This window comes from Scardinius erythrophthalmus (assembly GCF_964197995.2).
Source record: "Scardinius erythrophthalmus genome assembly, chromosome: 12".
NCBI classification, from domain to species: Eukaryota; Metazoa; Chordata; class Actinopteri; order Cypriniformes; family Leuciscidae; genus Scardinius; species Scardinius erythrophthalmus.
In genome coordinates this window covers 42294405-42312794 of record NC_138232.1, presented here as the reverse complement: position 1 = coordinate 42312794, position 18390 = coordinate 42294405, and the positions used below count along the sequence as shown (strand labels likewise).

General features: G+C 42.5%; 1 protein-coding gene across 1 annotated transcript in view; it reads left to right on the top strand.

Moving 5' to 3' along the window:
* Positions 1-18390, top strand: part of mbd5 (methyl-CpG binding domain protein 5) — a 34393-nt gene that overhangs the window by 15726 nt on the left and 277 nt on the right. The window contains exons 5-9 of the mRNA XM_081381666.1: positions 1183-3093; positions 11900-12168; positions 14294-15256; positions 16709-16782; positions 18250-18325. Of these exons, the coding sequence (XP_081237792.1) occupies positions 1183-3093; positions 11900-12168; positions 14294-15256; positions 16709-16782; positions 18250-18325 (3293 nt within the window). The remainder of the gene's footprint in view (positions 1-1182; positions 3094-11899; positions 12169-14293; positions 15257-16708; positions 16783-18249; positions 18326-18390) is intronic.

The following is an 18390-nucleotide window of genomic DNA, read 5'->3' as shown; positions in this document are numbered from 1 at the left end:
CTAACTTGGTGTTTCGTTTCTGACACGCGCTGTAAGCAGTCGACCAATCACAACAGACTTCCATTAACTACATTAATCCAGAGACATTTGAAAACGTCGCTTTCGTTTATAAACGCCCTCTGTCCACACTGGCGTTCTCAAGCGTTTTCAGACGTTTCAGTGTGGATGAGAAACATTTCAAAAACGCCTGAAAATGCTAAACTCACCTTTACTGCGCACGCGTAAAACCCCCCAAAAGATCACTGATATGATTCAGATGGAAAAATAAATAATGAAGTTATCGTGCAATTCTTCTGACAGGATAATTTTATTTAGTAAAACATCTCACCATTCACTGATGCGGTCCAGGTCGCACACAGTCGCCATGTTTGGTCTAAAACGCGACTGCTCTCATGTATCGCAGCAAATGTGAGTAAATTCTGTCATCTTTGCAGGACTGTGATATGAAGAGTGTGCAATGTAGAATATTTTTAGCAACAGTGTGAAAGTGAACAGCACATAACAGGCACAATACTGGTATTAACATGAATATCTGTTGGTACAATATGCGTCACATGACTAAATTTACGTCATCGTTTTTAAATTCCACCGATTTCACAGTCCACACTACAACGCGACAACGGCGTTTTCAAATGTATCCACTTTGGAGTGCGTTTTCATTAGTAAAAACGCCGTCTCAGTGTGGACGGAAGGCCAAAATGGAGAGATGTATATCATGAGGAAATTTGAGGTTTTTTTTTTTACCTGGGATGCATGTAAACCTGTTGTAGGAGACTCAAAAACAAAACTAGGAACCTTTAAAATAGCATTATTGGGGCACTTTAATATGAACATATCTGAACAAGCACCTTTTTTTAATTAATGAATTATGTTTCCCCCTTTTTAATCTTGTGCATGTTTTTTCCTCAGTATTTGGTGATTTTACTGTGCTTTACAACAGGGGTTCTTATGATGTAAATTAAACCATTCTAACATTTTGACAAATATAATAAATGTCACAGAATATCACAGTTTATCGCAAATAACAACCAATGGCGGCTATTTAGAGTTCCCCCTGTTAATACAGCCATTATTATCTTGCACAAACTCCCAGGGGTTCATATAGCCTCATCGGGAAACCCTGTGGTAAAGAAACAACTGCACACTAAATGATTGACAGCGTCTCTCTGTGTCTTCCTGCAGGTGTGACCTCCATGACCTCGACCGCACAGCCTCGAGCAATAAGGAGTAAAACCCACGAGGGCCAGCCAGAATGTAAGATCCCGTATAAGGCGATGATGGCGGCGGGGCAGCGGCACTTCTCTCCGGATCGGTGTGTCCCGCAGGACGTTTTCCCTCCGTTCTCCCGACAGAGAATGGCCAGCGGGGACCCGGGGCCCAAGTCTCCGTACCGCAGAGTCATGCTGAGCCCTCCCTCGCAAGCCTTCGGGGACGGTTCTCTGTCCCCAAGAACAGACGCTATTGGCAGTCCCGACGCGTTTTTGCGGAACAACCCCTGTGGCTTCCAGGGAACCGGTAGTCCAAGCGCAATCCACAGCAACAGCCGAATCCCTTTGTCTTCTCCCGGGGTCATGATGCACGGCTCGCCCGTCACACAGTCATCATGCGTAATGGCTGGAAGGACTAACATGCCTTTGTCCCCGCCAGTCCCAAACAAGAGCCCCGTTATGAAAAAGCCCATGTGCAACTACCCGCCCGGCATGGACTCGAGCAGAACGGTGTTTCACCACAAGGCTCCGTCGGCTCCCTGTTCCCTGCAGAACAAACAGGTGAGCTCTGAGAAAGACCCTCTTGGCATCCTGGATCCCATTCCTAGTAAACCCAATCCCACTTTCCAACCCAACGCCCACTCTCAGGTACCAATGATGAATGTAAACATCCCTCCTGCAATCGTCCCATTGCCGAGCAACCTGCCTTTGCCCACGGTGAAACCGGTCGGTCACATGACGAGGACGTCGCACGGCACAGCCACATCAATCTCCCCGTCGCCCGTCACTTCTCCTGTGCACATGTCCGGGCCGGCTTTGAACCGGATCGAAGCGTCTCCACAACGTTCCCGTTCCTCGTCGACCTCATCCGAGCAAGGAAGCTTCGCCGTTCCCCCGTGCGCCACGATAAAGGTCCCGCCACGCTCGCCGAGGTCCTCAATGAGTTCCCCACGACCGGCTTTGCCTTCAAGCCCATCTGGCAAACCGGACGGTATCCACCAGTACAAAGAAATCCCAACCCAGTTGCTGGCAGGGATGAGCAGTCAGCACAACCCCATGTACCCCCCCGCGAAGGAAAAGGAGCACCCGGGCCTTTTGGGAATGCCACTGAACCAGATCCTTAACCAACACAACGCTGCCTCGTTCCCTGCCAGCAGTCTCCTCTCAGCCGCCGCCAAAGCACAGCTAGCAAATCAAAACAAGATCGGAGGAGCCGGTGGCGCTTGCCCTCTAAGTGCGGGTGAGACCAACAGGGCTGTTGAAACACACATGTTGCCACCAAACCCTGGAATGGTTATACCGAGCGAAGCCCAGAGTGGACGCGCGGCGCTTCGGGATAAGCTAATGGCACAGCAGCGCGACCCTCTCCGCAAGCGTAAACATCCTCCAAACGCCACCAACCACGAGAACTTCTTCAACATGACCGGCATGAGAACGCCGTCCGCCGAGCAGATGCGGAAAAACTCTCGGATGCCATCGAACACGTCAATGGCTCAGCTACTGCAGTCTCTGAGCAACCACAGCTCGCACATGGGCCGGGGGAGCAGAAACCCGGGGCTCGTGAGTCCGGGGGGGCGCGTGCACTTCGCCGAGGGGGTCGTGACCTCTGGTGTGGCGTCTCAGAGCGCGCAGGTTCAGCAGCGACTGCACGGCCCGACCGACGCCATGATGGACACCCAGAGCCAGTATTCGGGCAGGATCAACCAGATGCAGGCGACAGCGATGGGAAACTGTGGACCCGTGAACCAAAGCGGACAGGTTCCTCTCGGAAACCATGTGATGGGACACACGACCGCTCACTTTCAGCAGCGTGTTCAGCCAAACGTTAGCTGTATGCTACCCAGCGGCAGCGACGCCTGCTGCTCACAACCCATGACTGACACAGGTAAGGAGAATATCCAGCACTTTTGTTGCACCAAATTGGTATTGAGATATTTCAAATGGTGATGTAAGATTTTGATCATCTCACATCTTGGATGTTTTAAATACATTTGCCTTGGTATTGAGAACAGTGAAAGGACAGTAGTGAAATTGAGAAATCTCATGGTAATGTAAGGGTGCTTTCACTCCCGAGCGTTTGTTTCAGAACTAGGTGCGTTTTCACCCTTGGTTCGGTTCGTTTAGGCATATTATAAAATATATATATAAATATATATATGTGAACACGGCAATCGCGCTAGAACCCCAAAAACTCCAGCCCTAACCCTGCCCTGGCCCGTGGTGTTCAAGCCCTACCCGGCCCCAGCCCGACAACGGCTGCAATTTCTTCAGCTCGAACCCGACCCGAGACCAACATCAATATCACTGTAAGCTCTCTCTGCTACACGCAAACACACGCGCTAAAAGTTAAACTTTTATTATTGGCCTGAAACATAACCAATCATGCCCACAAATATTGAACAGACTGTCCATTAGAGAGAAGCATAAGCATGCAGTAGAGAATATAGCGCTACGGGATCCAACCGCAAAAATAAGTAGGTAAATAAACAGCCTACCTTTCTTTGCTTTTAAAGGTGCATTGCGCTAGTCTCTGAGTTTTTGCAGAACTATGCCCCCTCTGGCAAGAAGGGAAACTGCAATATAGGCAATTTAATAGGCCCAGTCTCAAATTCCGACCCAAATCCCTCTTATTTATTTTACTGTACATGATTATAGAGGCAATCGCAGTGATCAGAGAAGGGCTCATTCAGCCCATCAGGCAATTGTTCAAGCATGTATGGGTTAGAAAAACGGGTATTTTTAACATGAAATGTTGCGCAATGCACCTTTAAGTAACTGAAGAACAATGTTCAAAAATGAAGAACTCTTCGCCAACTGGCTAATGTTAAAAAAAATAAAAAAATAAAAAATCCAGCTTCTCCCTGATCCTCTGCATGGTCAGCTGTCCCCTGTTACTGCACGTGAGTGACGCATGCGTATTGCGTTTGTGTTGCTTACGCGATGTATAATATTTATAATATAATAAATATAACAATATTTCATACACATTATGTGACGTGTCCTCTGCACGTATATTATGGGCACAATGAAAGGAGAGAAGCTAAATAAGTCCGACCTGAGCCCGATCTGTAAAAAATAAAATCAAATGGCCCGAGCCTGGCCCGAATGGGCTTAGCGTGTCGGGTGCCGACGGGCTTGCAGACCTCTAAATCGCGCTCGGATCCGCACCAAAACAATCGCCTGAGATCGCCTGAATGAGTTGATCTCAGCCCGAGTGAGCCAGCCTCTCTGGAGCGGTTTGCTTGAGGTGTAAAAGCAATCCAACCCAACGAACCAAATGCTATTATAATTGATAACGGGAAATGTACTATATAATACTGATTCTGTGAGTGAGCGCATTAGTTATCAGTTGAAAGCTCTTCTCAGTACATTGCAAGCCTTGCTTTCTGCTCTAACTGCATTATAACCTTCGTACAGTGTTTGCGTGTGTCTTGACTCTGTTAACCTCTAGACAGCGCTGGGAGATCCAGAGAGCGTGTTTGCATTTGCTGCAGTGTTAATACAAATGTAGTGTATAATTTAACATGACGGCTACATTCGTATAGTGTTTGTGTGTCTCGACAGTTAGAAATAAAGCCACAATAAGCTCATGGAGCGAACTTGTCTGTCATCTTGGTGGATGATGCAGAGAAAACTTTGACCAATGTACTCGCATGTGACTTGCGTGAACACATTTTGGTACGCTTTGAAAGGTTGCGTTGTAAAAGCGAACCGAACCAATGCAAAAATGCAACGTAACAAATTAAAGGTGACACATTATGCCTCTTTTCACAAGATGTAATATAAATCTATGCTTGCCTTGATATTGAAAAGAGTGAAAGGACAGCAGTGAAATTTCTTACATTGTGGCAGCTCAATGTTTTTAATGATTTGGAAGCAGTCGTTTACACGCTTAACCCTCTGGTGCTCTTTGGTCATTTTTGAACGAAAAATGTTACTTTTTTTTTTTAAAGAATTTTTTACTTCATCGGAATGGTACAAAACTTGGTTTTAGCAGTTGCTGTGTGTGGGAAAAAAATAAAAAATAAAATAATAATCATGGACATGATTCAAAAAAGGTTAAATGATCCTGTAAAAAAAAACACACTTGTGCTCGTCGAGGTCAAAAATGAGCGCATTCAATTTCAACTAGTGAAAACTTTTGGTACTGCGGCCAAACAAAGCACATTTTTTTGAGATATCAACCTCAAATTTACAACTTGTTTAGATTTATGCCTTCGGCGTTCTTGCAGTTCTAGAGTAAACGTGTATTTGAAAATATATTTCATATAAAAATTTAAAATATTATTTTTGTGCATTTTTCATAACAAAATTTTTTTAATTCTGTAACTTTAAGTTCACATTTTTAAAACTTTTTTTTCTCTTCAACAATTATCTGTCAAGTGTCGTCTTTAAAAAGAGATCAAACTTCAGTCTGTTGCTCTAAAGCAGGGGTGGGGAACGTCGGTCCTGGAGAGCCACTGTCCTGCAGAGTTTAGCTCCAACCCTGATAAAAACTCATCTGATTGTAGCCTTAATGATCCTAAAGACATTGATTAGCTGGTTCAGGTGTGTTTGATTAGGGTTGGAACTAAACTCTGCAGGACAGTGGCTCTCCAGGACCGACGTTCCCCACCCCTGCTCTAAAGCAGGGGTTCCCAAACTTTTCCATGCCAAGGCCCCCCAAATACCACTAGGTTCTGGCCAAGGCCCCCCTTTTGCAGGATGTGTTATTGAACCCATCGACAATACTACGGCACGTGTAGAAATAAATAAATAAAACATCTAGGTGAACATCAGATATATATATATATATTAGGGCTGGGAATCGATTAGAAAAAATTAACTAATTACTTGCACAATTTGCTGTAATTAATTGCAATTAATTGCATTTCCTCCAAGCTTGTAATCATCAATAATTAAAACTTAGAATCACCAGAAAAAAGGAACAGAAAATAGCCCTATATTAAAATAATATTAAACATCAATATATCAATGTATTATTCTTTTTCAATAATCAATCAACATAATCAATTTAAGATTTTTTTTTTTCGATTTTTTTTTTTTTTTTTACTAATTATAAAAATAAACTATAGTCCTAAAAAAGCTATTATTACACATAGCATGTGATCAGAGCAGGTCATTTTAAAGGAATAGTTCACCCAAAAATTAAAAATTCTGTCCTCATTTACTCTTCCTCAAGTTGTTCCAAACCTTTATGACTTTCTTTCTTCTGCTGAACACAAAAGAAGATATTTTGAAGAAAGTCGGTAACCAAACGACTGATGGACCCCATTGACTTCCATATAGGAAAAAAAAAATACTATGGTCAATGGGGACCAGCAACTGTTTAGTTACAAACCTTCTTTAAAATATCTTCTTTTGTGTTTAGCAGAAGAAAGGAAATCATACAGGTTTGGAACAACTTGAGGGAGAGTAAATGATGACAGAATTTTAATTTTTGGGTGAGCTATCCCTTTAACATTGTTGCCCAGCATGAATAACAGCGCAGCAAACAGAAGTCTAGAGAGAAATTTCACCTTATTTTGGACTTGCTTTTCCAGTGCGTGATCGGTACATGATTGGAGCGTTTGGGCCGTGAACGACAGAGCAGAACGCGCAGCGCGCCGACACACACACACACACACACACACACACACACACACGGAACGGAGAGTGCGGCGGCGCACACGGAGCGGAAAAGACCCGCTCATTAAAGCTGCTCGAGAATGAAACCCGATCCACATATTTTCGGCTTTTTAATAGCAGCCGCAACAGGAAATCATTAAAACGAGGCAAAAAAAAGTGCTGCGTTAAATGCGTTATTTTTTTAACGCGTTAAACATTTCAAATTAATCGCAAAGATTAACGCGTTAATTCCTCCAGCCCCAATATAGCCTATATATAATAAAACACCACTTTTACCCAAACTGATTAATAAAAACAAGTTTAAATTAATACATTTTCTATAAATATTTTTGTCTTCATTTTCTTTAGTAGGCTATGTCAGAAAAGAAAATGAAGGCAAAAATCCTACTCCAGTTCTTGTTCAAACACACTATACATGCAATATGTGCATTTTAGGTACTTTTTGTGTGAAATCATATTTATTTTGTCCATCAAAAGTGTGCCTTCACTTTAATTGAGCGTGAGCAGCGCAGCAAAAATAGACTCGGCGCCGAAACCCTCCGCTTCACTGCTGCTCACGCGACGCTCCTGCTTGACGCTCACGCGCTGCTCCTGCTCGCGGTGTGAATGCACTCACTGAACATGCACGCCGGAAAAAAATCGCGCTGCTCGCGCGCCGCTCGCGGTCTGAAACGACCGTAATTCACAAGGTTTCCTACATGTGCGTTCTGTGTGCATGTGTGATGCTGATGTTGCGCGATCATGTTATTCATGCGGCGCCTGCGTGCATTTGAATCGGCATATGTCAGACTCAAAATCACGTGAAAATCGGCCAATTCTTGTCACTAGCCGATCAATCAGTTCATCTCTAAAATATTAACATTAAAAGTATAATGTTAAGATAGGCTATGCAACAAATTATTATAATGTTATTTCATAACAATACTCATATTAGCAAATATTTAATATTTTTTATAAATATATATTTTTTTACTTTTTTCCGCTTTTTTCCCCAACTTGCTGCGGCCCCCCTGGCGGCCCCCACTTTGAAAACCCCTGCTCTAAAGCATTCAAGATTTACGTTGGGAATTAAGTTTTCAGGTCTATGCTCAAAAAGTGAATAAATGGATTATAAATGCAGTGTAAATATAATTTAGTACCATAAAACCCCCCAAAATACTAAATATTAAATAAAAAAACATTATCGAACTAAAATATAGTACAATAATTTAACGGAGAGGGAAAAAAATGCCCATTTTTGAACCGGATTGTTCACCCAAAAATTTTAATTCTGTCATTATTTGTTCACCCTCTTGTTGTTCCCAATCCAAAAGACTTCCGTTCATTTTCAGAATAGAAATGAAGATATTTCTAATGAAATCTGAGCAATTTCTCTCCCTCCATTGAAAGTCCGTTCACCCAAAACTCTGACGCTTCAAAACTTTCATAAATCCATATGAGTGGTTTAATCCAAGTCTTCTAAAGACTCGATCGCTTTAGTTTTTAGACTTTAATTAAACCGCTCGAAACATATGGATTTATTTTACCACCTTTTTATGAACGCTGTGATGTTTTGGGTGAACAGACTTTCAATAGAGGGACAGAAATCTCTCAGATTTAATTAAAAATATCTTAATTTGTGTTCCGAAGAATGAAAGCACGAAGAACGAAAGACTTTTGGATTTGAAACGACACATGTGTGTGAGTGATTGAGGACAGAAATTTCATTTTTGGGTGAACTAACCCATTTTTTTTGGCGGAGCCAATGGTAATTTTGTCACGGCAAGTAGAAATATGAAAAAAATCCTTGCGTTGAGCCCTGCGGAATTCAATATTGTAATTAAGAGACCCTACATATGATATTGAAATATGTAATATAATGAATATTTGTGTCCTTTTTTATAAGTGAGTTGCTGGAGCTGTGTGATATAGAGAATATAGGCACTCCGCTTTGTGTCGTCTCTAACAAACACTTTTTATAAGTGACTATATTCAATACAAAATCAGATTTGTTGCTAATGATAAAATCATCTGCTTAAACTCATAAGGCCACCATGTTTGTTCTTACAATTGCACTAAATGAAGGAGAAAAACGGGCCAAACACACCTAGGCAAAAATGTGTGATTTATTTAATTTTGCTTAAATCATAAGCAGGATATTCTGTTTTGAGATAAATCCCAGCTTCCTTATTATCTGATCAAGAAGTCACATCACTGTTCCTCTCATGAAACATTCAAGCGGTTTCTGTCGATATGAAGCAGCGTCTTTAGATCAAATGTTGTTCATTAACTCAATCTTACGTCGGAGGGAAGATGACTGTCAGGCAGGTGAGGTTATGATTCATAAACCATCACTACAGTGACACTTGCACTCCAAATTCAAAGATTTGTAAGACTGAAAGACCTCAGAAAGGACGTTGTATCCTCAACGCATGCATGTAAAAGCACAGATCCAGTGTTAGCATGACACGAGTGTTGTTAGCCTGAGCACCTGTGCTTACAAATGCTCCCGTTATAATGCACACATCTTCCTCCCTGACCTGTTCAGTCGTGTGTGTGTGTGTGAGTGTGTGTGAATCATACCTTGGAAAGCACTACCAATCATCGCACTGCTGTCTCCATGGCAACCTCGCCAGTAGATCATACACACTGTCCGCACAGGGCCGTCATTCTGTGACACCACACACCGCATTCATTATGCAACGCGACACGACTGTTATTTAGCACATGCATTTAATCTCACTCCATGTGCTGTGAACGCCTGTGGAGGAGTGTGTGGATCTTTAAAACCAGCACAATAAATGCACATCATGTGCATGACATCACATCAGCCAGCGCACAGGGTTTATACACACCGATCTGTCGCTACGCAAACTACGCACACGCTTGCAATAAACATGCCACTTTTTCTAAACGTCAGATATTCGTCCCTCAGGTTTTTTGTAAAGACAAACATTGCGTTTGCAGGCATTCCTGCTGAGATAAGCTCCATCCCTGATCAGACTCTCACGCCTGTAGCTTTCCAGTAATCCTGACGGCCTCGATTAGCTCGTTCAGGCGTGTTTGATGAGGGTTGGAGCCCAAAGCAGAAACATGATATTTTTATTAGATGGAGCATGTGAATTATTCAATGACTTCCTGTTTATTAATGGAGTGCTGTAAAGTGTGTGATGTACAGTGGATACATGTACATATCTGGTATGCGTTTCTGACTGTTTCTGTGGGTGTGTGTATCATGCTGAATGTACACCAGTTTTAGCCATAGACTGTAAAAAAAAAATCACGTGTTTCTGAAGAGCATTTCTGAAGCCCAAAGTGGGCGGAGCCAGCCGTCGTCATCTTGGATAAACGTAACTCCCGGATAAACGCAAATGTGCAGCGAGGCGGATTAGCTGAGGTGACGTGTCGCTAACAGACAGCAGACAAACGGCTAGTAGGGTGGTCCTTATCAAGCCCAATTTTATTTTTTTGCAAAATGTTAGTGTCTTAACCTCTTTAACTGTTCCTTTTAACTTCAAAATTAAAAATATGCAAAAATGTTGACAAAAAATGATATTTAGAGGTAGCTCAATCATGTGGAAGATTGCCTATGTTAAGCTGTGCGGCGTTATTGTGATATGCACGTAATATTAAAAGTTGCTACAAATGAACTCAATTTATTGAAATCAGAGCAACACTGACATGACAACAATCTCAAAAAAGCACAAAGTTTTCAGCAGCCAGTGTTGACTTTCTGCAGTCTGGATAGATCCGTCGGTGATCTTCCAGCACATGAAGGAGAAACTGCAGTTGTTCTTCAGAGTGTGTGAGATATTTTCACATTTCACATTTATGCATTTGGCAGACACTCTTATCCAAAGCGACTTACATTGCATTTCAAGCAACACGTTTACATTCTTATCAGTTCTTGCTTTCCCTGGGAATCGAACCCATGACCTTGGCGTTGCAAGCGCCAACTCTCTACTGTTTGAGCTAAAAGGAAAGGTACATTGTATTCCCATTGGGTGTAAATCATAGCCACTCCTCTCTCGGCGTGATCATTGACTACTTTCATTGCATGTATGGTTGCCTGTGCCTCCTGATAATCTGCTTGATTCGGCCAAAGTTCCGGGTCAATTTCAAGGAACGTAATGTAATTTTTTAAACCATAAAATGTGCTCTAAACCCAAACAATAACCAAGGTGATCATCAATAGAAATATGTATTGATTCCACCAGGAAAGGTAAGTCTGTTAAACCGGGTCATGGATGGATTAATTTGGATTTAGTTTCTACAATAAGTAAACTGAGATGTGTGTCTAAAATACATATTTAGGAATATATGGTGCATTAGATGCTTTTATGGAGATTTTTTTTGGAATTTTACTAGCCAGGTACAATACCAATTCAAATGATCTGTTTTTACGAAAATCATCAAAATCTCAGAAAGTTTAAAGCTATTGAGCTACCAGTAACTATTATGTTACTGCCATAAAAATTGGCATGCTGTATTTTCTTATATAAAGGAACAATTTGAAGGGTTAAGAGCATGACAATTGGAGACTTTAAAAATAAGGACCACCCTAACGGCTAGTAGTGACATCAGCGGCAATCCACCTGTCACTCAAGTGGCCACGCCCCTTAATTATACACAACTTTAAGGCTTAATATAATTTAAACGGATGAGTGATAAAAATATTCACCCCCTCACACTCGTCATGAAGGGCAATATTAGCTATAAACACCAAAACCACTTTTTGCACATGTTTTTCTGCTGTAAATCGTGTATAGTATGATTTTGCTGAGTATCGCGATAATATCGAATAGTGAGTTCAGTTTCGTGATATATATCGAATCGTGACATGATTGTATCGTTACACCCCCAACAGTCACTGATTCTTTCACACTAGTCTTTATGCTAACATGTATAATCTTGTAGTTGTACTTTTCAAACACTGCATGCATAACCAGGGCTGCCAATACATTTTTTGTTTTTCCAGGTTAAGATATTTGTAGTTCCTCCAAATTTGCCTATTTTATTTACTATTTACCATGTACTAGTACTAATGCAGTATAGTGATATGTGCTGACTGTTTTCATCCACAGGTGACCCTGCGTCGCTGAGCTGCAGTATAGGAAACTCTCCTCAGATGGGCGGTGTCATGGCTGCCGCTGGGCACATATACCAACACCATCAGCACCAACACCATCAGCAACACCCACACCATCAGCAGCAGCAGCTGCACCCGTCACTGCAGGGCATGCACGGGGTCTCCACATATCCCAACCAGGGGCACTCCTTCGCCACAGCTCCTTTCACGGACAATAACGTTCCCAACTCCAACAGCTTGCCTTGCCGGTACCAGGATTATCAGGTGATCATCAGTCAAGTGAAATAAGTCCTTTCTTTTTCCATAGCTAGCATGCTCTAAGGCCACGTTCAGACTGTCAGTCCAAATAGGGCTGTCGCGATAACCGCAATATTGCAGTACCGCGCTACTGACAGGCTAACCGCAGAGGAATGCAACCGCCATATTCGCGTGTTTTCTTTTTTCATAAGGCTATACCCTTCTTGTTTTGAACTTTGTGCATGTGTATTGTCCTGCGTCTGTCTTTGAGGTCAAGTCATATATTCGTGAAACGGTTGCCGTGTCCAAGGAAAGCAAAATATTTGTCGTGTCATCCTTTTAACGTTTAAGGGTATTTACCATGAATGGCCTCAGCAACAGCGCTGGTCAGCATCCACAGCGCGAGGTAGACGTGGGAAACAAAAATCAGCGAGTCACGCACTGAATCAATGCCATTGTCTCTATTAAGCGAAGCATCAGCTTCAGCGTTACCCGTGCGACGCATTGCTGCTCAGCTGAGCCTTGAAAAGTGGAGTTCAAAGTAAAAAATAATGAACACCTCGTTTCTTTACTATCTTGTAATGAATCAGCGTTTTTGAATGTGTTCGTTGAATGAACGGTTTCGTTGCGGTAACAATGTAACTGTGCGCTGATCGACAGCCTTTCAATGCGCAGAGACGCTGTTTAGATTCGGTTACATTGGTTACTAGTTTTTGTGCATGCTGACTACATCGTAACACTTATTTATTTAGCAAAAAATAAATCAAAATAAATAAATGTTGATAATACTGCATATCGCGCTATTGAGCCATTTAAAATTACTGCAAGTGAAATTCCTTCACCACGAAGTCCAAATCAGATTTTTGTGCATATCCGATTGAAATCCGATCAGAATTAGCTAATGTGAGCATCCAAAAATCACATGAAATGTTTTTTTCAAGCTACATCCTTATGTGGTTTCTTTATACGCATTTCTAAAATGTAAGCGTCAGACGTTGTTATAGTAAACTCACTAAAAGTCGCTGCCGAAACAATGCTGTTGTTGCAAAGTGCAGAACGAGCAGAAAACGACAGTATAACGGAGACGTATTTTAAAACCGGCGGAGACGACAGTGCAGAATAAAGCGGCTCAGACCAGCCTCCGGTTCTGCCGCGGCCTCAGAAGACACAGTAGACCAGCGCGGCGGATACACATTTACATGTTGTAACATTTAAATAAGAAAACATCTCTATTGCAAACCCCTCCATGTTGCGGATGTTGTTGTTTTTGCCGAATTCCTACCAATGCAACGGTAGGAATTTCTGATCATAATGGAGACAATGAGCATATGAGCAACGAGCGTTGCTTACATTTATCACCCAATATAAATGCCCAAAACCAGTCGTCTGTGGATGAGAGTCTGAAACGAGCACTGGTGGGCCGTTGTCCTGCTCCACTTCACAGACGCAGAGAAAGGAGGATTATAGACCAACGGGACACTCATTTATACGACACTTTATTCAACAGGAACAACAGCTCGTTCAGCGCGTCATTGCGCTATTTCTACATCATTACACATGCGCAGTCCTTTCAGTTTCGGATCAAGTGTTTACATGTTCTCACGATGGGATTAGAAAAGTAATAAACCACTCCTTTCAATTGGATTGAGATTTCATTGGGATCGAGCTCAATCAGATCGATTAAAGGGGGTTGCACGCGTCTAGGACAACTCTCACCTGCAAATCCGATAACATAAGCAATTTTCCTTCAAGCAGCTGATTTCTGTAAATTAATATAAATCTAAATGTATATTGCAGCACAGGGTGAAGTTAGTATATACATTAACTACGATTTGAGACAAATAAATGTAAATTTAATATAAAAATATGTAAATGGTGCTCTGTGGCACGGCAGGATTTTGAACAAGGTCCTGAGCCGTTGCTGGGCGCCGCGGACAGACACCGAATGGCGCCGCTGGTGTGTGTACTCTCATAGAGAATAATGTGTTCGAATTTTAAAGACGTGGCGCTGCGCGTCCGGTGTGCGACCCCCTTAAGGTGTTTACAGGAAGGCTTTTCAGTGTGATTGAGTCGTCAATCTGATTACTAACAGATTATTTGATTGCATGTAAAAATAGCCTTAATTAATTATGTGTTTTTGGCATTTGTTCAGGGGTGCATGCCTGACGGCGCCCAGCCTGGGATGACATCTCACTCCGGAGACGCGGGCATGTACCGAGAGCCTCAGCAGAAGCTACAGGGTCACGATGCCTCGATGGCGGGAGGATCGGTGGAGTCGGTGGACGCGATCTACAGAGCGGTGGTGGACGCCGCCGGCAAAGGCATGCATGTGACCATCACCACCGGCATGAGCGTCAGCACGCAGGCGAGCCCCGTCCCCGCGCTCAGCGCCATGAGTGCCTTCACCGCCTCCATCGGCCAGCCGCTCAGCCTACCTCACGCCGTCAACGCCGTCATCCACGCGCCGCGCAGCTCTGAGGCCAACGAGACGCTCTCCCAGATCCAGCGCAGCCGGCTGCAGCACAACCACACGCGCAGGAGCTCGGAGCGCGAGAAGAACACGCCCGACGGCTCGGACGCGCACGAGTATTTCCGCTCGCCCCGCCCACACTGGGACGAGTCCAATCACGCGCACTGGAGAGGCGAGGAGTTCCTCGAGTGCTCCACACATGTGCACAGCAACACGCGCGTCAGCAAGTCCGAGAGGAAACCCATCATGGACTGTCCGACGGAGACTCACGAACCCCACGAACGGTTTAACCAGCGCGTGAGAGAGCAGGTGAACGGCACGATGGCTCGCGGCGGATACGATGACGACCAGTCGCCCGGCTCCTCCACGAGCCTCGAAGGGCCGCTGCTCAAAGACTACGCTCACTTCAACGGGCACTTTAACGGACACTGTGCGCCAAGCCCCTCGGACACGAAGAGCCTCAGCAGCGAGGAGGAGCTCCGGCACCCCGACTCGCCCTCAGCAGAACTGATGCACTACAGGCCCAGGGCCTTACACGTGGGGGAGCTGGTGTGGCCGATCAAAGGCTTCCCCGCCTGGCCTAACAAACTGATGAGAGAGGAGCATGGACACAATCCCAGCATGCAACTGTCTGAACAGGCCAAGGTAAGAGAGACTCGTCCTGTTTATGTCCCTAATGCCTAATCTGTTATAATACAAAATGTTAAGGAAACTTCATATGCCAGGTTTGCTATAGAGCAGCATTTCCGGTGTCATCTCGTGAGGTTTGTTTCAGAGGTTGTTTTTGGTGGGCAAGTAATGAAAAAATGAGAATTGATGAACTCAGTCCTGTCAGTAGCTACATTTCCATCCATTCTTGATCTGATAAGACGTGCATAAACTACAATGGAAACACATTTACTGAATAAATCCCTCATGCACAACAATCCCAGCATGCACCTGTGCAAGGGTAAGAGAGACTGCCTTGTCCTGTTTATGTCCCTTTGAAGGTGCCTAATGCAATATTCTATCTGTTATAATTAGTGCTGGGCAATGATTAATTTACATAATATATGTGTGTACTGTTTGTATTTTGTTTATAAACACACATATGCATGTATATATTTAAGAGATATTTGCATGTATATACTGTGTGTATATATATTTATACATAAATATAAATATTTTATATATAAATGACACTTTTCTTAAATATGTACATGCATGTGTGTGTATTTATATGTACAAAATAATTATACACAGTACACACACATATATTATGTAAACACAAACCTTTATTTTGGATGAATTAATCGTTGCCCAGCACTAATACAGAATGTTACATCATATGCCACTTTTGCTATAGAGAAGCGTTCCTGTTTCATTGAACATCTCTGTGAGATTTGTTTCAGAGATCTGACTCAGTCCTGTCAGTAGCGTTTCCATCCCTTTTTTATCTGATAAGAAGACATGCTCATAAATGATGCGATGGAAACACATTTACTGAATAAATCCCTCAATGTGCAACAATAAACTCATGTGACTTTCCCGCAGCGTCAGCTGTGATTGGATAACTGGAGTAACCAGTGGACCAATGGCGTCGCAGCGTCTCTAATGTTAGTTTGGTGTTTCTGAAACGCCGGAGTCGAAGTGTGTGATCAGAATGATTTAGTGTAATTCCCTCCAGAAGCGTCTCACACACACGAGTGTGTTCCCGAACACCAGCATCCGAACGCTAGAGAACACGACCGCGTTTACTGTGTTTCGTCTGACGCTCTGAGACACTCGTTTATGACGGAGGGAAAAAGAGAAAGATTGCAGAAACTTACAGTTTATTACTGATAATTTGCACTAATTTCCCAGGAAGTGATGATTTAGTTCTCTTGAACACATGGGATGGAAACGCTCCATTATTCACACATGTTTTATGCGATATTCCAAGTGAAATTCACAGCTTTGGATGGAAACACAGCTAGAGATTGTCCAGCATATCAGATCTCTGTGCACTTTGTGATACAAGAATTAAGTCAAGTCTCAAATCTTCGGTAGTAAATGTTTACCTCTCAGAAGTTGTGTATCTGGAGCTGCAGTGACGATCTCTGTCTGACCTCTCCTCAGGTGGAGCCGGAGCAGCTGAAAACACTAACACAGGACCTTCAGGTGCTGGACAGAGCCAGCAAGAAGAACAGGAAGTAAGTGTGTTGTCTCTGTAACGTCGGGATCCTAAAACCCTCACGCTGGTTAACATCTACAAGTGAGGATGTTTAATGGTGTGTGTGTGTGTGCGACGGCTGTGTAAAACGACTGACAACAGTAAAAAAAAAAAGAAAAGAAAAAAAAAAGCTATTTATGGGCAAATAAATCTAAAGTTGATGTTGCCAGGATAATAGTCCAGTCTTATTTACACAGTAAAATCTGCGGCCGGCAGATGTTTAAAATGTTCCTGTATTTCCCAATCACATTCTCCCTTTAATGAGATGATAGTGCCTTCACACATTATTTACACTCGGTATTTGTTAATTATTCCTTAACCTATTTGATTTCAAATGCCAGGTTCACACTCTTATGTTCAATTCACATTTATTTCACAATACATTACATTCGTTACAAGCATCTTTACAGAAAATGATATGTCATTAAATCAAGGAATCTCCATCACTCTGTAAACCCCAGTGAGCAGTAATGTATGCGACTGTCAAGGAAAATAAGTGACTAAGTACTATTATGACAAAGACATTGTTCCTAACAATATTTTTTTATGCAAGTGCATAGACAAGTAGAGACTTAGTCAAAGACATAATATAAAGTGTGATCAAGCACTTCATGAGTGGTGAGGTGTCCGCCTAGCAACAGCATAATGTCATGTACCATCTTAGATCTATATATCACTGTTATAAGTCGTGTGTTTAGGTTGTAAATACGATAACGATTGCAATATAAGGAAAATATTCATATGTCGGAGTATGTAAAGAGGTCAGTTCCAATTTAAGATAAATCCCTTGATTATTTTTTTTATCATTATCGTTTCATAATTTTATTATTATGGCTTTTATTTTTTAATCAGCACTTTTTAATAATCATAAATATTTCTTGATCATCAAATCATCATATTAGAGTGATTTCTGAAGGATCATGTGACACTGAAGACTGGAGTAATGATGCTGAAAATCCAGCTTTGATCACAGGAATAAATTACACTTTACTATATATTCAAACAGAAAACAGTTATTTTAAATTGTCATAATATTTAACAATATTACTGTTTTTTTTTGTATTTTTAATTAAAAAAAATGCCTTGGTGAGCAGAAGAGACTTCGAAAACATTAAAAATCTCACAGATCCCAAACTTTTGAACGGCAGTGTATCCGAGTGGAACAAGAACAAAAGTGGGCGGGGCTTGATTGTGTCTGTGAGGAATGGAGTGGATGGTTGTGGTTTGCTATTGGCTGATCTCATGTGAGTGACAGGTTATAGCCCCGCCCTCGTCATCAGAGAAGAACTTATTCTGATTCAAGATTATTAAAACAATGATGTGTGTGCACTGACAAATCATTTAGAATAAACTGAAATATTCCGTTAAAAAAAGGTAATTGTGATTCATGGTGACTTTAAAGATGCGTTGCTTGTACTGAAGCGTCTGGTGTCGCTCTCTCTCGCAGGGCGGGAAAGCTGAATCATCATCTAGAAGCTGCGATTCATGAGGCCATGAGTGAGTTGGACAAGATGTCTGGAACTGTGAGTGTCACACACACACACACACACACACATCACACGGAGGTTCTCACACACCTGATTGGCTG